Below are 21,695 nucleotides of genomic sequence, written 5' to 3' on the forward strand. Positions count from 1 at the left end.
TGTTTGCATGCTATTTTGTTATGTTGTAAATATTATGCATGCAATCCGGTTTTCGGGTTTTGTTTCCGCGTGGTGTTGGACACAACAAAATCCAAGATCAATATGATTTTAATAATTCAATTGATCACCAATATTAGATTTGATTGTGCATTAATAATCAACCAACGTATATTAAACAGGTTTAGGGTTAATTTGATGTATATATGTATGTTGATCAAAAAGCGCGCATAATATCAATAAGAATCAAGTAGAGGCCTATTTAGGGCGGGTTTGACTTCTCTTAGGTCAAATTCGTACCATCATCCCCGAACATCCAGTCATGGTTGTAGACCACTATGGAGTTAGCAATATCTGTGATTGTGGATGGGGTGTAACCTTCACAATCGTGAACGGTTTACAAGTTCCTATTACTTTTTGGCGACTCTTTTTATCTAACTTCTTTTCCTTGGAGCGCCGCCATGCTTAAAAACATGATCCACATGTAGGGCGAAGTGAAAAATTCCCTACAAGTGTATAAGGAAAGTGTTGCGATTAATACAAAATGGAGGGAGTAGTTGAGGGGTCCAATTAATGAGAAGAAATAGTAAAATATGGTAAGAAGTTTAAAAAAAAATGAAGCAAATAATAAAATACGACCGCAAAAAGAAAATAGAGCAAGTAATAAAATACGGAGGAAGTATGTAAGACCTAGAATAGGAGCAGCATTTTTAACAGCGACCTGACATAAGTTGATTCAGTTGTTAGTTTACTTAATTAGAGTACTTAGATACGTGCATACGTGTAGAAAGACGTGACGGAGGGAAATTGAATAGGAGTACTTTAATGTCAGTAAATAAATTCTCTTTTTCTAAAAAAAATAAAAATAAATAAATTAGTACTTGTATAATTGTATAGTACTGTATACTTTCTATGTTTTTTTATTTTTGTCCTATTGTTTTTTTTTTAGTTAAATTTTAAAAACTTTCATTATAAATTACCGTTAATCTATAAAAGATAGTATAGTAATGAGTGATTTTTTAGATTCGTCTCATTGTATATTTTATTAGTATTAAATTTTTATAATTTTTACGTTTATGGAAATAAAGATATAGAGATTTTCAGATACATTTTATGGATTATACACAGTTAAAAGAGGTAAAAAAAAATAGGGACACGGAGAATAATAAAAACACGGGAAAAAGTGAGTAAAAACTAAAAAGTTTAAATATTGAAGGTCAACTAATGTATAGAGAAACTTTCTTAATTTAGGGTTTTACTCTGATGAATATCTGAAAGGTAAGAGGAGCATCTATCAGTTTGCTGCTCTCACTCAGACTGTTAATATGCCTTTTCAGCTGTCTGTTTTTTTTTGTGCATTAATCAGATTTCATAGTAACTCTTTCACGTGTTGTTTAAGGTTGAAATTAGAGAGTAAATTCCCAAACTAATCCTCCCATTCCTCCTTCCTTCCTCATACAAACTAATTAATTTTATTTTGTTTGAATATGTGAACTTGTTATGTACTCGTACTGTACTAATCAAAGCAAAGCATGAGATCAGTTAATAATATATAAAATGAACCAAACAAGTGTAACAATATCAAAAGTGATTACAAAGCCTCTCTTATTCTTTAAATTTAGATTGGATGGATCTTCACTCGCATCCATCTATCACTTTCAATTGCTCAACTCGATCTGTTTGTCATCCGTGGATTACACATGCTTATTGAAATTACTTGTGCACATTTTGAACTTGACAACCCTTTTTATTTCACTCCAGAGTCCAAACCACCCCTAAATCATGAACTTTAAAGTTACATGGTATGAGTATGTATTTAATAAATTGAGGATATAAATGTATACAAAGTATTGCATATTATAACTCTCCAAGGAACAAATTTTTATCATTATCTTAATCTATTTAGTTTTTTTATACTACTTCCGTTTCATATGATTTGCAACGATTAGACATTTTCTACTCACACTTTATATCAACTTGTTACAATTAATATGAAATAATCAATCAAAGTCTTAATCCCATAAGTGAAGTCGACAAATAATATGAAACAGGGAGAAGTTAAAAACAAATCAACCGATTTTCGATATAAATCAATAACTGGCCTGTAGAAGAAGACATATTATTTGCCTTTAATCAAGTCAATTTCCTTTGTCATTTACCAGTAGGTTTGCTCACGGATTTGTCTTCAACAAAGCCGATGGAATCTTTTCAATTCGTCCTGATATACATACTTCACATTGTTTATACACTCTATTGCACAAGGAAGAATTATACAATGTTGTAAACTACTCGTAATACACCTGTATTCTTAGTTTATTACCCTTTCCAAAAAAATAAAATAAGAATACTAGTGTGGAATTGTTTAAGTTATCAACAATACTTCATTACACACTTCTAAATAATAGCACCATCGAACTATTTTGTTGGCGATAACAGATGATACTATGTAATTAAAAAGTAACAACCATGTAATCGCAATAAGATGTCGAGTGATAGCACAAGTAAAACATCTTCCAGGGTCCTAAAAACGTGTTACATTGTTATAAAAATAAAGTTGGATATTGCCAAGCATGTCATCATAAGATCATTCTATGACAAAAATGATGTAAGTACAAACTTAATATCATTATCGACCATGTAAGCAGCATGCTAATTTTGCGTTGCCTTAGGCCATTTTCCTTGTAGTGAACATACCGTGAAAATCTTCTTTTTTTTTTCCTTTTTCATACAACAATTACTTCATATTTGGTTATCTACTTGTTTGACTTAAATCATTATATTACAATACAAGTATACAAACTCAATATGGCTGCACTAGCTAGTTCACGGTTACTTAGGATTCTTATGCAAAAATCAAAGCATTGAAGCATTTATGCATGACATAGAATTATAGATGAAAATTAGTAAAGTCTCTCCGGTAATGATGAAGCAAAAGAAAGGAAAAATAAAGGTGTACGACAATACACAAAGTCATCGGGGGCCCGGGAGGATTAAGTTGTTTGAAACAAACATGGACAAAATCTAAAGCCAACTCAAAATTTTCTGTTTTATGGAGTCTTGTCTACAACTACTCCGTAGTTCACTCTCTTTCTTGGCAAATGGAATCAGTATACTGTATACGAATACTAACAAAGGGTTTTCAAGAGGAGATTTGAATAACCTAGTAGTAGTACAAATAAGATACACCCTTTATATTTTTTTACGTGTTACACTTTGATAGCCATATACTCCATATAGTTTAGGAGGTTGAGTTGAAATGTGCCGATCAAAGTATACTCTCTCTGTCCTCATTTTTTTGCCCCATTGCAAATAAATGGGTCAAACTTTAAAAAATTTGACCACAAAAATCTATCAATTAATCAGAGATAGTATAGTTATATAGGGTCTTGTTAGATTTGTCTCATTGTATAAGATATCCTTACCTTTTTAAAATTATGAGTAAACTCTTATGAATAGTGGTGAGACAATTATGCCCCTAAAAATGTTTATTTACATATATACCCCTTTTAAAAGTATGACCATACTTTTATGAATAGTGTTGAGATGATTATGCCCCTAATTAATTACGAGTAAAATGTTTATTTACATATTTGCACTCATTAATGTTATTTTTTTTTTTAACTTTTAAGAAAAGTGTGTGGATATTTATACCTCTAAAGATATTTCTTTACATATTTTCGCTAATTAACGCTACTAACAATTAAAGGCTTTGTTCTTGCTATTGTAACTCTACTAACAATTAATGTTATAACATTATGCCAACCTAAAAGAACTTTCAGAATGTGGCTAGCTATGACGCGTGCATCGCGCGCATTAGCCTCCCTAGTTATTATCAAGTTTTTATAATTTTTACGCGTATGAAAATAGAGTTATATACGTTTTAAGACGCGTCTTGAAAACTGTAAAAAGACAAATGGGGTAAAAAAAAGGGAAAAGAGAAAGTAATAGTTAAAAAAAAAATCATTAAATGTAATGTAAAACTTGGGGGTCATGTATACTAATTACTTTGTATTTCTAAATACTCTGTACTTGTAACAGTTTGACGGACACATTTTCCAATTCATAAGTTTGACCATATATGATTTTTACGCGTAAAAAGTCAAATTATTGCATTGATACTAATCTTCTTCTTCTTTTTTTTTTGTTTTTTTTACTAGTAAAAATAATTCATTAATAAAAAGTCATACGACATCTACAAAGGAGATTTGACTATAATTAACAAATACATAAGATATTGAATCAAATAAAAATTTGATTGATAAAAACTACACTAGTCGAGTAGATCTTGAACTATAGAACATCCCCCGCTTATATCGCTAGAAAATACAGCCTTGTTGGAGAGACAATATAACGATCTTTTGTAGTCATGAGGGTGTTTTCCTTCTAATTCATCTTGTTGTATTCGAAAAATTGATAACCTTTGCGATCTTGCATAGTTTTCCACCAACGAATTAATTTCACGATAATCCATTAGATCTATTATCATGGGTTTAAACCTAAGAAAATTCTCTCATGAAAAGAGAAGATAAACCTTGTCTTTCGAAGGAGATCGAAAAACTCTTGTCTTTCGAAGTAGATTGCAAACCCTTTTTTTCGAGGGAGAAAAGTTCCTCCCAAAAAGAGGAATATTAAAACCCTAGAAAAAATTTAAACAAAGATTGGGGTTTTTCACCGATTAAAACCGATGAAAGCCCCCTCAAAATCAACAATGGAGGCTAGGGTTTAGGAGAGAGAAAGGAGGAAAGAGGAGAAAGAGAGAGAGAGTTTCCATGCATTGATACTAATCTAATAACATACAAGTATAATACAAAAACTTTTAGATTATATTTATAAGAAATTAATTGCCGTTAGAAATTAATATATAAATAACTTATATAGTATAAAAGTCAAAGTATTGCAAGTATTCAAAAACAAAGAGAGTTTAAATTTTCATTTAACACTTCTACCACTTGCAACATGCAGCATTGGATCACTATAGCTTTGTATTTTATTATTTATCTCTTTCACTAACACATTAACACTAATTTTATTTTTAATTTTATTGTTCTTCATTCCCTCCTACTTACAATTCTTCTTAAAACTATGCATAAAATTATTTGTTGCAAGTAAATACAAGGGGAACAACTCAACAACAGTAATCTATATTTTGGCTCTTTAAACATGTCACATGTGCTAGCATTTTGTCATTTACTCAATACATTCTCCAAAGTCCTTAAAAAATATGTTAAACAGTAGTAGACATTAGACCTATCAATACCTCTCTTGACTTTACACTCCCTCCTAAAGCAAATTTCAACATTTTATCTACCTCTCCTACTTCTAGTACTACTATAACCAAACCAAACACTTACTGCCAAGCTCACTCATTTCACTCACTACCCTCCAATGGCTACCTTCTTCTGCAACTCCATCACTAATTTCAACCTCTTCATCACCATTTTCTCTCTCCTCAATACCATCATTTACTCCTCTTCAACATCCTCTGAATCCGACATTCTTCTCTCTTTCAAATCCACCATTAAAGATCCTTCCAATTTCCTTGCTTCTTGGTCCAATACTTCACTTACTCATTACTGCAACTGGACTGGCATCATTTGCACCAATAATAGTCCCTCTGTCACTTCAATCAATCTTCAAAGTTTCAATCTTTCTGGTGAACTTTCCCCTGTAATCTGTAAACTTCCTAGTCTTTCTTCCCTTAATCTTGCGGATAATCTCTTTAATCAACCAATCCCACTTCACTTTTCTGACTGTGATTCTTTGGTAAGCCTTAATCTTAGCAGTAATCTCATTTGGGGTACTATCCCAGAACAGATTTCACAGTTCTCCTCTTTGGAAGAGATTGATTTTAGCAAGAATCATATTGAGGGTAAAATCCCAGAAAATATTGGGTTGTTAAAAAAGTTGCAACTTCTTAACCTTGGTAACAATATACTCTCTGGTAATCTTCCTGATGTTTTTGGGAACTTCACTAATCTTGTTATTCTTGATTTGTCTGAGAATCCCTTTTTAGTGAGTAAGATTCCTAGTGAAATTGGTAATCTGAAAAAGCTTGAACAGATTTTTCTGCAAAATTCTGGTTTTTTTGGGGACTTTCCTGAAACCTTTTTAGGATTGAGTAACTTAAAAGTGCTTGATCTTTCTCAAAATAATCTTACAGGTGAGCTTCCCAAGAAACTTGGTGCTTCATTTGTAAATTTGGTGTCTTTTGATGTTTCAGTAAATAAGCTTAGTGGGCCATTTCCAAATGGGATATGCAGTGGAAAAACCCTAACAAGCCTTAGTCTTCACACTAATCACTTTACTGGGTTATTGCCTGAAAGTGTCAACCAATGCATTAATCTTGAAAGATTTCAAGTGCAGAATAATAGGTTTTCTGGGAATTTCCCAAATGGGTTATGGTCATTGCCTAAGATTATGCTAATTAGAGGTGAAAATAATAGATTTTCTGGTGAAATTCCTGAGATTATATCAACTGCTGTCAAATTAGAGCAAGTTCAGATTGATAATAACAGTTTTACTGGTAGTATACCTAAGGGTCTTGGGTCAGTAAAGAGTTTGTACAGATTTTCTGCTTCAAATAATCATTTATATGGTGGACTTCCTCATAATTTTTGTGATTCTCCTGTTATGAGCATTATAAACCTTTCTCAGAATTTGCTTTCTGGTAAAATTCCTGAGGTGAAGAAGTGTAGGAAGCTTGTATCATTGTCTCTTGCTGATAACAGTTTCGTTGGCGAAATCCCACATTCACTTGGGGAACTACCTGTGTTAACTTACCTTGATCTTTCTGGTAATAATCTCACTGGTTCGATACCAGAAGAGCTTCAGAACTTGAAGCTGGCATTGTTCAATGTATCCTATAATCGGTTGTCGGGGAGGGTACCTTTCTTGTTAGTAACAGGCCTCCCTGCATCATATTTGCAAGGAAATCCAGGTCTTTGTGGTCCGGGGTTGCCTAAATCTTGTTCAGATGAAGGGGAAAAGCACCACAATGTTGGTCTTACTAGAATGGGTTATGCTCTTGTATCTATAGCTCTAGCAGTTGCTATGATCATGGCTGTTTTTGCACTCTTCTTTATTCATCGTCGTGCTAAAAACAAATCTGAAATGGGTGTTTGGCATTCAGTTTTCTTCTATCCTTTGAGGATTTCTGAGCAGGATTTGGTTATGTCAATTAATGAGAAAACTGCAGTAGGCAGTGGTGGAACTTTTGGGACTGTTCATATCATAAGCTTACCAAGTAGTGAGCTTATTGCTGTGAAAAAGCTAGTGAATCCTGGAAAACAATCGACAAAATCTTTGAAAGGCGATATCAAAACATTAGCGAAAATCAGACATAAGAACTGTTGATAAGTATATTAGGTGACTCGTACTTCGTAGCTTTGTCCGCCCGATCGGGCGGACATTGCCCGGTCTGACCGGGCGGAAGAAGAAGAGGTGCCTGGCAAATTCGTTGAAGAAGCTGCTCTCGCGCCCGACCGGGCGAGCCTTCGCCCGACCGGGCGAGCCTTCGCCCGATCGGGCAGACCTTGCCCGGTCTGACCGGGCGGTGGGGGTTGGATACGTTGAAGCATTCGTATGGAGTTTTCTTCTCGCGCCCGATCGGGCAGACCTTGCCCGGTCTGACCGGGCGGAGAAGGAAAAATGCGGAGACGCGGATTTTACGATTTAAAGTTATCTTTTATGTTATCTTTTTGCCCAAGTATCTTTTATTTTAGGGATTAATATAAAACCTCCCTAATATCAGTATTAGGGTTAAGAGAGAGAGTGAGAGCCGTTCTTGAGAAATACAAGAATCATCTTTGTAATCTTTGCAGTTTATAGTGAAATCATTCGATCTCGGTGCCCGTGGACGTAGCTATCACATCGATAGTGAACCACGTAAATTCTTGGTGTTGTTCTTATTGTTTGCATTGAATTTCTTTATTGTTTTCTTGTTTGTTTTCGACCTTTGCTTCCGCTGTCGCACAACAATTGGTATCAAGAGCTCAGGTTCAATCCTTGGAGAGTTTCTTGAAGATAACAATGGCAGGAGATTCAACAATAAGAATTGAGAAGTTTACCGGGAAAAATAGTTTCGGGCTATGGCAAATTAAGATGAAGGCTCTGTTAAAACAACAGCAGATATGGCGTCCGTTGGCTCCAAAGAGTACTACTTCGGAGTCAGGAGACGGACCGACTGACTCGCAGTTAGAAGTTATGGAAGAGAAGGCACACTCTACCATATTACTTAGTCTTGATGATCAAATCATCACGGAGGTTGCTGATCAGGAAACGGCGGCTGGATTGTGGCTGAAGCTGGAGTCATTGTATATGACTAAGTCGTTGACCAACAAATTATTACTGAAACAGCGGTTGTTTAGCCTCCGGATGCAGTCAGGTACTTCCTTACGGGAACATCTAGAAAAACTTAACTCTATTTTGCTTGATTTACGTAATTTAGATGTTAAAATTGATGATGAGGATGCTGCGTTGATTTTACTTGTATCTCTACCGTCTAGCTTTGAGAATTTTGTAGAGTCTTTTGTTGTTGGTAAGGATTCTATAACCTTAGAAGAAGTGAAGGCAGCACTTCATACTAGGGAACTCAGAATGAAAGCTACGAGTGATAATGGGGATAATGGTAGTGGGTTATTTGTTAAGTCCGGAAAGTCTAAAAAGAATAAGGGGTTTAACAAGGGGAACAATGCTGGGTCGGGTGCTGGAAACGGCAAGGATGGATCTAGTAAAACTACTACTAAAACATGTTATTACTGTAAAGAACCGGGTCACTTTAGGAATAATTGTCCGGTGAGGAAAAACAAGTCCCAGGCTGCTGTAGTTGAAGAGAAACCGAATGAGAGCTATAATTCAGAGGAAGATTTAGCATTAGTCAGTTCTGCTAGGTCTGATGATTTATCTGATAACTGGGTTCTAGATTCGGGGTGTTCGTTCCATATGTGTCCACGTCGAGATTGGTTTGATACATATGAACCTCGCAATGGGGGTATGGTTATAGTCGGTAACAATGCTCCATGTAAGGTCACAGGTATTGGTTCCATGAGGTTGAGGACTGTTGATGGGCGGAGGTTAACTTTGACTAATGTACGGCATGTTCCTGCTTTAGGAAAGAATCTGATTTCATTGGGTACCCTGGATGAATTGGGGTACAATGGTGTGTTTTCAGATGGGGAGTTGTGTATTTTCAGAGGTTCTGAGTTGGTACTTAAGGGTATCAAAAGGAACACCCTCTATGTTTTTGAGGGTGTTACACTGCCTAGTTCTGCGGTTTGCGCATCTGTATCTCACCAGGAGATGACTAAGATTTGGCACATGAGGCTTGGTCATATGGGGGAGAAGGGGATGCAGCTATTGTCCAAGAGGGGTCTTCTATCCGGGGTCAAGGTTGCCAACCTTGAATTTTGTGAGCATTGTGTGTTTGGTAAGAAACACAGGTCAAAGTTCAGCAAGGGTGCTCACATTACTGATGCAGTGCTCGATTACATCCATTCAGATTGCTGGGGTCCATCTAGAGTTGAAGGTATGGGAGGTTACCACTATTTTGTGTCATTTGTTGATGACAAGTCCCGATACACATGGCTTAGGTTGCTTAAGTCAAAGGATGAGGCCTTCAAAGTTTTCAAGCAATGGAAAGCTTTGGTGGAAAATCGACAAGGAAGGAAGATCAAGAAGCTACGAACGGACAATGGGCTAGAGTTTTGCAAAGACGAGTTTAATCAGTTCTGTGCAGATGAGGGTATAGGTCGGCATCATACTGTCAGGAAGACACCACAGCAGAACGGTGTAGCAGAACGGGTTAATCAGACACTGCTAGAGAGAGTCCGATGCATGCTCTCTAATGCAGGGCTTGGGAGGAGGTACTGGAGTGAAGCTGTGTTAACAGCTTGTTATGTCATTAATAGGGGTCCTCATTCTGGAATTGATTCCAAGATTCCGTTTGAGATCTGGAGTGGTAAGTTGCCTAATTTTTCGAATTTGAAGATTTTTGGTTGTGTTGCTTATTATCATGTTATTGAGGGTAAGCTGGATCCACGAGCCAAGAAGGGGTGTTTTGTTGGGTACGGGGATGGTGTGAAGGGGTTTAGAATTTTTTCACCTTCGGAGGGTCGGGTCATTCTTAGTAGGGATGTTACTTTCGATGAAAACACCATGTATTCAATTAAAAATGCAGAGATTTCAGATTTGAGAAGGGAAGGAGACAATTTATTACAGACAGATGGGGTACTTGAGGTACATCAGTCTACCATTGCTGATTTACCTCGGGTACAATATATTGATGATGATGCTGATGTTCCAGTGCCGGGTACTCCTGAACCTGAGATTACTCCTACTCATTCTAACTCTGGGGATGAGGTGGAGCAATCTAATCAGGGGTCATCTAGTCAACCTGACACCATTCTTGAGATGCCTAAACGAGTTATCAAGAAGCCTGTTAGATTGATTGAAGAGATGGAGGGAAGAAATTGCTGTGTTGATGCGATGACAGGTTATGCATTGAGTGTAGCTGATGATGTAGAGTCATTTGAACCTGCCACATATAAACAAGCAATTAGTTGTAGTGAGTCTGCGCAATGGCTTGCCGCAATGGGTGAAGAGATGCAGTCCCTTTACAAGAACAGAGTGTGGGAACTGGTAAAGGTACCGGAAGGGAGGAAGCTTGTGGGTTGTAAATGGATTTACAAGAAGAAAGAAGGGTTGTCGGAAACTGAGCAAATACGTTTTAAGGCTAGGCTAGTTGCTAAGGGGTTCAGTCAGGTAGAAGGGGTTGACTTTGTTGAGATATTCTCACCTGTGGTTCGACATACTTCTATCCGTGTGTTATTGTCAATTGTAGCACATTTTGATCTTGAGCTGGAGCAGTTGGATGTTAAAACGGCCTTCCTTCATGGCGATTTGGAGGAGGAGATTCTGATGAAGCAGCCCGAAGGATTCGAAGCTCCTGGAAAGGAACACTATGCCTGCAGATTGCTAAAGTCATTGTATGGACTTAAGCAATCCCCCCGACAGTGGTACAAAAGGTTTGATTCTTTTATGGTTTCACAAGGTTTTGACAGGAATTCATATGATTGCTGTGTGTATCATAGTAAGCTGGATAATGGTTCCATGATTTATCTTTTGTTATATGTTGATGACATGTTGGTTGCCACAAAGAATAAATCTGATATTGCTAGATTAAAGGAGATGCTTAACTCGGAGTTTGACATGAAAGACTTGGGTGCAGCTAGGAAGATTTTGGGTATGGAGATCTACAGGGATCGGGCTAGAGGTAAGCTTTTCTTGACTCAGAAAAGCTACATTGAAAAGATTCTGTCTCGTTTTGGGATGGAAAAATCGAAGCCTATAAGTACGCCAACTACTGTTAGTTGTAAGTTGTCTTTGTCTATGTCACCTCAATCAGAGGAGGAGTTGTCTTATATGTCTAGAGTTCCATATGCAAACGCGGTTGGTTGTTTGATGTATGCTATGGTCTGTACTAGGCCGGATATTGCGCATGCTGTTAGTGTTGTAAGCAGGTTTATGGCTCGACCTGGGAGGGAACACTGGCAAGGGGTGAAAAGGATTTTTCGCTACCTGAGAGGGACAGCTGATATTGGTCTTGTGTACGGGAATGGTAAGGAATGCTTGGTCACTGGGTACAGTGATTCTGATTATGCAGCTGATGTGGATACCAGGAGGTCTGTGACTGGTTATGTGTTCACTTTGGGTGGTTCTGTGGTTAGTTGGAAGTCTACATTGCAGTCATCTGTTACGTTGTCAACTACTGAAGCTGAGTATATGGCTTTAACTTCTGCAGCTAAGGAGTCTATTTGGCTCAAAGGCCTAGTAGGTGAACTGGGTATTGCACAGGATTTTGCTACAGTGTATTGTGATAGTCTAAGTGCGATTTGCTTAGCTAAAGATCAAGTACACCATGATCGGACGAAGCACATTGATGTCAGGTATCATTTCTTACGTACTGACAAGAGGATTAAGGTGAAGAAGATTGGGACTGCTGACAACCCGGCTGATTTCTTCACTAAGCCTGTTCCGTTTAGCAAGTTTAAACATTGCTTAGACTTGCTAAATATTGATTACTACGTGATGTAGTAGGCCCTGAGGGGCGAAGTTGGGGAGCTCCTGGTGTAGGTGTGTTGGCATTAAGGTGGAGCTTGCCCGGGGCTTGTGATGCAGGTGGAGCATTATGAGTTGTTATACTTGGAGACGAGTATGTGATGGGTCTTGGTTGAAGACTTATCGGGATGTATGGCTTATGCATGAGTCCTGCATCGGGTTTGGCTTGAGATGTTTTTTCACTATGTCTTGATGGGGTCGTTTGCTGACTACGAGTTCTCGTCAAGGTGGAGATTGTTGATAAGTATATTAGGTGACTCGTACTTCGTAGCTTTGTCCGCCCGATCGGGCGGACATTGCCCGGTCTGACCGGGCGGAAGAAGAAGAGGTGCCTGGCAAATTCGTTGAAGAAGCTGCTCTCGCGCCCGACCGGGCGAGCCTTCGCCCGACCGGGCGAGCCTTCGCCCGATCGGGCAGACCTTGCCCGGTCTGACCGGGCGGTGGGGGTTGGATACGTTGAAGCATTCGTATGGAGTTTTCTTCTCGCGCCCGATCGGGCAGACCTTGCCCGGTCTGACCGGGCGGAGAAGGAAAAATGCGGAGACGCGGATTTTACGATTTAAAGTTATCTTTTATGTTATCTTTTTGCCCAAGTATCTTTTATTTTAGGGATTAATATAAAACCTCCCTAATATCAGTATTAGGGTTAAGAGAGAGAGTGAGAGCCGTTCTTGAGAAATACAAGAATCATCTTTGTAATCTTTGCAGTTTATAGTGAAATCATTCGATCTCGGTGCCCGTGGACGTAGCTATCACATCGATAGTGAACCACGTAAATTCTTGGTGTTGTTCTTATTGTTTGCATTGAATTTCTTTATTGTTTTCTTGTTTGTTTTCGACCTTTGCTTCCGCTGTCGCACAACAAGAACATTGTCAAAATCCTTGGTTTCTGTTGTACAGAAGATTCAATCTTTCTCATTTATGAATACTTGTCAAAGGGAAGCTTAGGCGATATCCTTGGCAGGCCGAACTTACAGATGCAGTGGAATGTTAGGTTGAGAATTGCCATTGGGGTTGCTCAAGGATTAGCATATCTTCACAATGATTACTCTCCTCATCTACTTCACAGAGATGTGAAATCAGCCAATATTCTTTTGGATGCTGATTTCGAGCCCAAGATTACAGACTTCGCTCTTGACAGGATCGTGGGTGATTCTTTATTTCAGTCTACTTTGGCCTTTGAATCTCCATTTTCTTGTCATGTTGCACCAGGTAATTATACTTATCATGTTGGATTTAAAAACTCACAACAGAGAACTTTCTTTTACTAGTTTCCAAGTATTTGTCTTAGTTTTAAACTCGCAAATTTTTGTAGTATTGATTGTTTGAGAGCTGCTTAATTTAACTTTGCACATTATGCTCATTATACTGCTTGGCTTTCAGAATGTAAATACAGCAAGAAAGCGACAGAACAAATGGATGTGTACAGTTTCGGCGTGGTGCTGTTAGAACTAGTGACTGGAAGGCAAGCAGCAGGATTAATAGATTCAGAAGAATCATCACTCGATATTGTGAAGTGGGTTCGAAGGAAGATCAACATTGCTAACGGGTCTGATCATGTTCTTGACCCTAGGATATCAGTTACCTCCAAAGAAGAGATGCTTGGAGCTCTGGACCTTGGTATACAATGCACTAGTGTAATGCCTGAAAAAAGGCCATCAATGGCTGATGTTGTAAGGGCCCTTCAAACTCTTGGCTCGAAATCTAGCTCTCGACGTCTACCATTTACCTCATCCTCCTCTAATCATGGTTCACTTCCAGTTTGAGAAATTAACAGCAGCTATGACGAAGTTTCAAATTTTAAGTAATATTATGTAAATCGACCTCGATTTACTTGCTGCTTTCTTTAGTACTTCTTGCTAAGCTTGTATCTATAGTAGTATATACTGGTTTGCGATTTTTTGATGGGTTTAAATACAAGTAATAGTTATACGTATGCTGCTGCCCTGGCTCTACTTCGAAACAAAAAATCTGTATTATGTTTTTAATCTGCATAAAAAATTTCAACTAATATAAAGCAGATGTATTTAGTAACACACTTTTTAGGTCAATTTCCATAATAAAGAAAAGGAAATACCGAAATATTGATTTTTAACCACCTTTAAAAAGAGCTAATTTATTTTTAACCCTTGTATATGGTACCACTCAACAAATTCATGATAAAGAAAAGGAATTACCATATAACCTTGTTAAAGGAAATACCGCAATATTGATTTTAACCACCTTTAAAAAGAGCAAATATGTATATGATCAAATGATTAATACATTTGTCCCAAAAAAAAAAAAAAAAAAAAAAAAAACCAAAAATTACCAAAATAAAAATATTATGTGTAGCAAACCAAAAGTTTCCTGTTTTAATAAATTTTTTTATGTAAAATTACCAGCATACCCTTACTAAATTTTACTTAACTTCAATAAACAACATATTAACTCTTTAATCCAAATTAATTTATCCATAATTAAAACCCTAACCCAAATGGGGTTTCAGATCTAAGTGGTGGTGAGGTGGGGTTTTCAATTTGTTGGTGGTGGTAAGCTAGGGTTTTGGTTCGTTGGTGGTGGTGAGTTGGGGTTTTGGTTCGTTGGTGGTAGTTTGTTGGGGTTTCAATCCGTTGTAGGTGGTAGGGTGGTTGTTTCGGTTCGTTGGTGGTGGCTGGCCTGGTTATGTGGGGCTTCGTTCATTGTTGGTCTGGTGACGTGGGGCTTCGTTCGTTGGTGGTGTGAGTTGGTGGTCTGGTGGTGGTGCGAGTTGGTTGGGTGGGTTTTGGGTGGTGGGGTTTCGGATCTTAGTGGTGGTGAGAGGGTGGGTTACAAGGTGGGGTGCCGGTGATGTTTACTTTCTCTTTCATCCAATTAATCACATGCCTTTTTTTTTTTTTACTAATCTTTGCTTAAGAAATTTTGTCTTGGAGATTGTGCAACTAAGTATGGTATAGATAATACGAAATGAAGGCTGTATAAATAATGATTTTGCCACCACTCAACAAATTCCACCCATGAAATTGTTAGTGGGGCCATCACTTAACACACTCTCTCATTTCACCTTCTTTTCCCCGACAATGGATTGGTTTTTTTCGCTCCTCTCCTCTAGTTATGTGTCCAAAACTATATGGCTTAGAAATTCAAGCTTAGATCCACCTCCTAAAATACGTCGCAGACTCTGAATCCTTAACTTGTCGGGCGGAGCAACTGATATTTCTCTGTAATCAATATGCTCTCAATAGACAAGGCAAAATGGTGTTCAGAGACGAATGTGCGTTGCAGCTTCTAATAATGATCATAATACCTAGACGAGCTACGAAAAACCAACTGATTCCGATATAACGACTTCTCTTTACCGGATCCCACGTAAAATTTATTTTCTTTACAAGAAAGTAAAGCTAGAATGCTTCTAAACTTACAATGTAACATACATTATATGTTGCAGATTCAGAACTGTTTAGCTTTCTATCATTTCATTTCATTACATTACATTACGTATATAACTAAAAATGAAAAGAAAAGGAGGGGTGGACATAAAGCCCCAACAGAATCTACAAAGACCAAACTTCGCGGAGAAGCTCATACCTTGAGTTCCCTCCGCAGCCTGTTGGTTCCAAAGATTTCAGACCTGCATTCCCATTTTGCATTGTACGAGGTGATGATTGCTCGATGAAGGATGTTAGTGGGGAATCTAGATCTTCTAATTCTTCATCACTCATATAACCTTTCTTCTGTACCATAGATGCATTCCTTTCAATTTGAGGTTTGCCTCCTGCTTCTGCTACTTTCTCTGAAACATCCCCCGATGATGGAGGGAAGTACGAAACAACAGGAGCTGCATATGGGAAGCTTCCAAAAGCATCTCCAGCTATTTTCCGCTCAACGAAACTCTGCACATTACAAATTGTAATAGGTGATTTACATACTACGTTTTTTATAAGACAGCTTATGATGGCACTCCATCCGTTTTTTAGAAGAGACTATCTTTCAAGTTTAAGCATGATGTGGGCATTTTGAGTTGATTGCTTAAAAAATCCCAAATCATCCAATGCGACTTATTACTAAGAAACTGAGGGAGTTTTACCTCAGCGTTCAGTGCCTCTAAGACTTCTCCAGGAACTGGATCTGGACAGAATTCATCTGGAGTGAAGTAGCACAAGATCCGTTTAATCACACCCAGATTAATAGAAGGGCATACCTGCAAATGTAAGATAAATCAGGTTTGATGAACAAATGATAGGTGGTATGAAAGTCGTGTAATATGTCATAAGTGTACTGAAATTGTACCTCATTCCTAATTGAGCGGTCCATAAGCATATCTTTTGGAAGCATCAAGAGGTCACTCAATTCATTAAGAAGGAAAAAACACTTAGTTTGTGTAGTTTGGGGATCATCATTGTAGGTTTCAGCATCATCATTTGAGATGGAGTCCGTCTCCATGCCAAGCTGATTAGAAAACCACCGAGACCAATTGCCAACCTGAAAAAGTAGTAAATCAGCCAAACATTTACCACAACTTGAGAATTTTCTCAAAAATAATACGAAGCAGGTGCAAACTCTTTCTAGGATGAGCAATTGACATTCTAGCAAGTTGTCTTAAACTATTTTACTTGTTTAGAAAAATAACAGAAACTAATGTTATCATCTCTAAGCCATAATACAATATCAAGTACAAGTAATGCTCAATTTCGGAAATAAGTGTACTGTTAGAATTTTAGGCCAAATTAAAGAAAAATTATAAACAGACACATTCGTCTTTTTCTAGATAGATAAGTTTCATAGGAAGAAAATATATTTTGGTGCTTAGAGATTATAATAAAGTATTAATCATTTGATCATATACATATTGCTAAAAAAATAATTATTTTGAGCACAGGAAATGATCCTATAACATCACTTTTACCGACTAGTAGAAGTAAAGATAAGAGTTAAATGTGAAGCATACAGTATTCTTTAGTTGTGCACCAGCGCCGAAGCTGAAGTCTCCTGCTGGAATTGGTAGAACTCTTGAGTCTACTATAGGATCTGAAACTGGATCAGTGGGAATCTGATGTGCGGATTCCCTTAATATGGCATTGAACATAGCCACATCTAACCTTCCAACACATTGTTCCATCACCTATTCAAGAATCCAAGAACAAAATCTTGCTTAGCAAACAAAAACAATTAAAGATAAGAACACTAGAATGTATATCATGAGGTGCACTAAAGGAGAGAAACAAAGCAACAAGCAAAGATGCTGCATTAATCACATACCATCCTTGCCAATACTGGCAGACAACCACATTCATGCCCTGCAGCACGGACAGGACAAAGCCTCTCGAAAGCACCCTGGAATGCATTTCTCCACAGTTCAATGGAGAAAGTTCCTTGCTGCTGATCTCCCAAGGAGGGACCTAACAATTTTCCAGTTTTCTTTTGGCTGATCAGGTCCTCAACAGGCGTTTGCATATTTGGCGTTAGTGCCTAGAGGAAGAAAAAAACAATGAAATTCGGATAAACATTACATTGCTGCAAACTGTCCCATTATCTAGAAAAGAAAATATAATTCTGAAATTTATTGCACATGCGAAGTAAACTTGTGAATCCAGAAACTTAAAGAGCTAAACCAATAATTTAACTACCTGCCACCACACTGACTCGACGACCCTGGAGAAGATCCACGACTCTATTTTTTCTAAAGCAGAAGTGAAAGTACTGGTCTCTTCCCAATCTTCAAACAGCTGGGTAATCTTATTTACTTGATTCCCATTAGAATGTCCTTTTAATTTCAAAGAGAAAGCATTTCCCTCACTACTTTTACTACTACCATTTGATGCACCAAACCTTGCTGGGCTTGTTTGGCTAGAGATGCCAAATACTTGTGAGATAATTTCCCTCAGAACAACAGTGTTTGAGAGCCAAAAGGTTAACCTTGATCATAAATGAAATTTTTCATCAGAATACAAGTTAACACAATAAATAAATGACAAACAAAAATATCCTCAATTACGCAGAGAATCCACATTTCAGCACTCACCTAGCAACATCATTTCCGCAAGTTCTGCTAACCAATATAAGCCCTGAAACAGTATTTTTAGCAATTGTTGCTCTCTTACTTCGTGTCCAATGTTTGCATGCATGTATATAAAGCCTAGAAAGTCGTCGAGCAGGTGTATGTACTTTGTGAGCGGAGCTCCCATGCTCTGGTATCACAGAATAGAGTGATACCTCAAGAGCAGCAACCACTCTAAGCTCATCCTCTAATTTCTCGATCCTATTTTCCATGACATCAGCTTTCTGTTTCAAGGCTGCTCGTTGCGGCTCTGAGTATGCATTAGCTTCAAGTCCAACAGTATCATCATCACTTCTTATACTTTTTATGTCACTTGAGGCCTCATCAAATATCTCTTGGTTTGTTTCCTCAATAGGCTTATCCTCAGTTCCTTCAGAACATTCAGATGATGAATCTTTTGGAGATACTTTAGAACCACCAGATTTCATAGCCTCTCTTGGTGAGGACCGGGATTGTTTTATCCCCGAGTTACTCTTTTCATGAATAACCCTCGCCTTTGATGAACCCTTGTTTGGAATTTTCTTGGAAACATTTGGAGCTCCTAATTTAACATCATCAGCAGCCTGGATATCATCCTGAGAAGATGTTGAACCTTTTAAAGATTCATAATCAGAATCATCTCCCTTCTTACCCAACTCACTAGAACAATCCTCTAGATCGTCATCCTTGTCTCCAGTCATGGTATCCTGCCCTTTCGGACCTTGACCTGCATCCCCTGACCTGTATGCATCATCCACATAATGTATAACCACATTTTTATAAACTTCAGGGGCCTCTGCACCCACATTTGTATCACTTAAAACACTATTAGATGCTGGCTTGGTACGTGAAGCCTTAGATTGAGATTCTTTTGCATTTGATGGTTTGCGGACATTCTCTTGAACCGGTTTACTCTCTCTTCTGGGTGTTCTCACAGATGGCTTAGTTTGAATGTTTTTTTGAACTTTTTTCTTCTCTGCCTCCCTCATATTGATTCACCTTACCTCACTTATTCAGTAGTATACACAGAAAAATTGTGCAATCAAAATATGCCTTAAAAGATCCTTGGAAAAAGAAGGGAAATTCCAGACACAAAAGAAGGTTTTGCACCTTTATAGTAGATTATCAGCTGATTCTTCTGGCACAAGTCAGGTGTATATTTAATCTGCAAAGGAGGAATAACTTATGATCAGCCAATAAACTCAGACGATTGAAAAAAGGCATGAAATGCACCAACTAGATAAGTATTTCACATACTATCTATTGATAGACGCGATTATGCATAATAAACAGGACATATAATACCATCAAGACAAAAGAATCACACATAAAAAAAATATACATGTAAGCCAGAAATTTCTTAACACGGTGAAAGAGCTGTGAAACTGTGCATATTCAAAATGAGCATTATATATGACCGATTTCTAAAGAGAGCAAAGAGAATATACTCATCAAAGTTCGGGACGCTACATTGTCAAAAAAGGAACTTGATAAAGGTGGAGGTAAACCAAATGAATCCAATAACAGAAGATGGAAAATGGAAAAGAACAAATATATCAAAAATGCTAAACTTGTGGTCTTATGGAACAACTTCCTCTAGTCCCCCACAAAAGGGAATGTATTCTTCAAAACAATATCAAACTTTTACACATTCAAAACAAGTCATAAGATATACGAAGTACAAACTACATATGATTCAAGCCCCTTGGTTCACTTCCTACAGAGTGCATAGAAAGATTGCAATAAAAGTAACTATCAAGTTTCAAAATCATGACTCGAAAAAGGGACTACTCGATGAACTACTATGCTTTTCAAATAGCTTATGAATGATAATATGTAAGCAAATATTAGCACCATTGGACTAAACCTCCCTTGCACCTCGAATTTGTGTTGCAATTGCTAATTACTCTATAAAAAAACCTCTAAACAATCATTTCACCTAAAAAAAGATCAAAACAAAGAAAAAGCAAAAGTACAATAAAAATTCTCCTAACAATTAATCCTAATTTTTAATTTAATTCAAAAAAGGGAAAAGATTGTAGTATGAAGAACATGATTTCATTTTTAATAAAAAAAATAATTTTCAAAAGTAAAAAGGAAACTTCATCAAATCTGGAAAGCGATTGGTCTCTAGATGCAGACTGATATTTTAATTGCCAATTGAACCACCAAAAATACAGGGGAAAAAAAAAAAGCAATGACGACAACAACAACCGACGACTATGAAATCACACTAACCAGTTTGAATTAACACTTCAACAACCAAAAACTTTCAATGTTTTCATACTCGAATGTAGAATTGCTTAATCTAGTAACTAAGCAGATGAACAATTCATTAAATGCATTGCAATTTGTTAAGATCATGTATGAATTTTGAGTTTACAATAACATTTGAACTCTGTTCTATTCGACTTATTTTGACTTAACTTATTAACCCGATAATGCAAACTCGAAAGTAACACATACATGATCCATTTGAAAAATATACGTAGTAACAGAGAAAGAAGATGAAGGTGAAAAAGGCAGAAGAAACAAAGAAACCCAAGCATAAAAACATTAAATCAAAGACATTACAATCATACAATAAAAAATAAATAAATGAATGAACAATTTACCAGAAATAAAATGAGAACTGAGAAAAGCAAAGAGGATCAACCCAAATTGTCCAAAATTTTTTTGTTTCACCTAAAAAAACACAAATTTATACCAAAAAAAACACACCCAACAACAACAACAAATGAAAGTGAAAGGTATCAGATTAAGACATATAATTAAGCATAAACTAATGAAGAAAACATAAAATTCAAGAATTAAGAATATTTTTTTTAAAAAAAATGTAGAACCAGGAAAATAGAAGCAAGTTGAAGAGTAGTCAAATCAAGAACAGATAGAAAAAGCGACAATACAACAATGATAGAAATAAAAGGATGAAGAAAATTACAGTATAAATTTCATTTTGGGGGGTCACTTTCTAAAAACAGGAAAGAGAAATAATTGGGATTAGCAGCATTTATGGTTTTAAGTACCTCGATTTGAGTGAAGTGAGTGAGAAAGAAGAAAGAAAGAGAGCACGTTTTCCTTGAAACTTCTGGGTTTGAAGGAAAGTTACTAAATTTGACTGTAGAAGAAGAAGAAGAATGAATGGTGGCAGTAAAAATGGAAGTAGTGGGATTATTAAAAGTGTAACTGAATTTTTAAGAGAGAGAATTAGTGGGGGCCGAGGAGGTTACAATTGGATATTGATGGAGGTGTGGCCGGGAAATGGGTGTCGGTGTTGGAATATATTATTGTCTACTCACCCTTTTGTTGCCCCCTTCTTCTCTATCTTTTCAGCCTAAAGATGGTTGTGAATTATGTCAGAACAGGCGTTGTGTCAAGTCCACGTGCTTTGAAAATATTTAGTTTCGATTTCAAGAGTTGTGTGTCGGACTAGGACGTGTCAAGATTGGCCCAGAGGCCCAGGCTAAAGGTGGAAATGAGATGGGCTGGCATAAGGCTAGACCAGCTAGGCACGTCACGAGCCTATCCCATGTCCGTTATGGTACGAGAGGCACGCTGGTAGACCATA

At 37.2% G+C, this 21,695-nt stretch overlaps 2 protein-coding genes across 9 annotated transcripts; one reads left to right on the plus strand and one right to left on the minus strand.

Annotated features, from left to right (window-relative positions):
* Positions 1-4,994: 4,994 nt before the first annotated feature.
* LOC110707223 (probably inactive leucine-rich repeat receptor-like protein kinase At5g06940) lies at positions 4,995-15,276 on the plus strand. The gene is given in 3 exon segments (XM_021885229.1): positions 4,995-7,353; positions 12,978-13,323; positions 13,495-15,276. Coding segments are annotated over 3 exon segments (2,700 nt in total). The 5' UTR covers positions 4,995-5,382; the 3' UTR covers positions 13,878-15,276.
* Positions 15,277-15,424: 148 nt separating this feature from the next.
* LOC110707224 lies at positions 15,425-21,276 on the minus strand. 8 transcript variants are annotated; one of them, XM_021885235.1, is made up of 9 exons: positions 21,154-21,274; positions 19,238-19,292; positions 18,113-18,868; positions 17,718-18,006; positions 17,350-17,559; positions 17,039-17,212; positions 16,381-16,572; positions 16,178-16,291; positions 15,425-15,983 (listed from the first exon to the last, which is right to left on the minus strand). In XM_021885235.1, exons 3-9 carry the CDS (start codon positions 18,826-18,828, stop codon positions 15,645-15,647), a joined length of 2,034 nt encoding a protein of 677 aa, XP_021740927.1. In that variant the 5' UTR covers positions 18,829-18,868; positions 19,238-19,292; positions 21,154-21,274; the 3' UTR covers positions 15,425-15,644. The 8 variants fall into 8 exon arrangements, with proteins under 8 accessions (XP_021740927.1, XP_021740928.1, XP_021740926.1 ...); XM_021885236.1 differs by lacking the exon at positions 21,154-21,274 and adding an exon at positions 21,069-21,137; XM_021885234.1 differs by lacking the exon at positions 21,154-21,274 and adding an exon at positions 20,743-20,982.
* Positions 21,277-21,695: the final 419 nt, after the last annotated feature.

This window comes from Chenopodium quinoa, unplaced genomic scaffold, assembly GCF_001683475.1.
Source record: "Chenopodium quinoa cultivar QQ74 unplaced genomic scaffold, ASM168347v1, whole genome shotgun sequence".
NCBI lineage: Eukaryota > Viridiplantae > Streptophyta > Magnoliopsida > Caryophyllales > Amaranthaceae > Chenopodium > Chenopodium quinoa.

Coding starts and splice junctions, on each gene's coding strand:
- LOC110707224 (XM_021885231.1), bottom strand. CDS start 19,116: ATGAGGGAGGCAGAGAAGAAAAAAGTTCAAAAAAACATTCAAACTAAG. Junction 18,007..18,112: donor TGCGGAAATGATGTTGCTAG/GTGAGTGCTGAA, acceptor TTTATGATCAAG/GTTAACCTTTTGGCTCTCAA. Junction 16,573..17,038: donor GTGCACAACTAAAGAATACT/GTATGCTTCACA, acceptor CTACTTTTTCAG/GTTGGCAATTGGTCTCGGTG.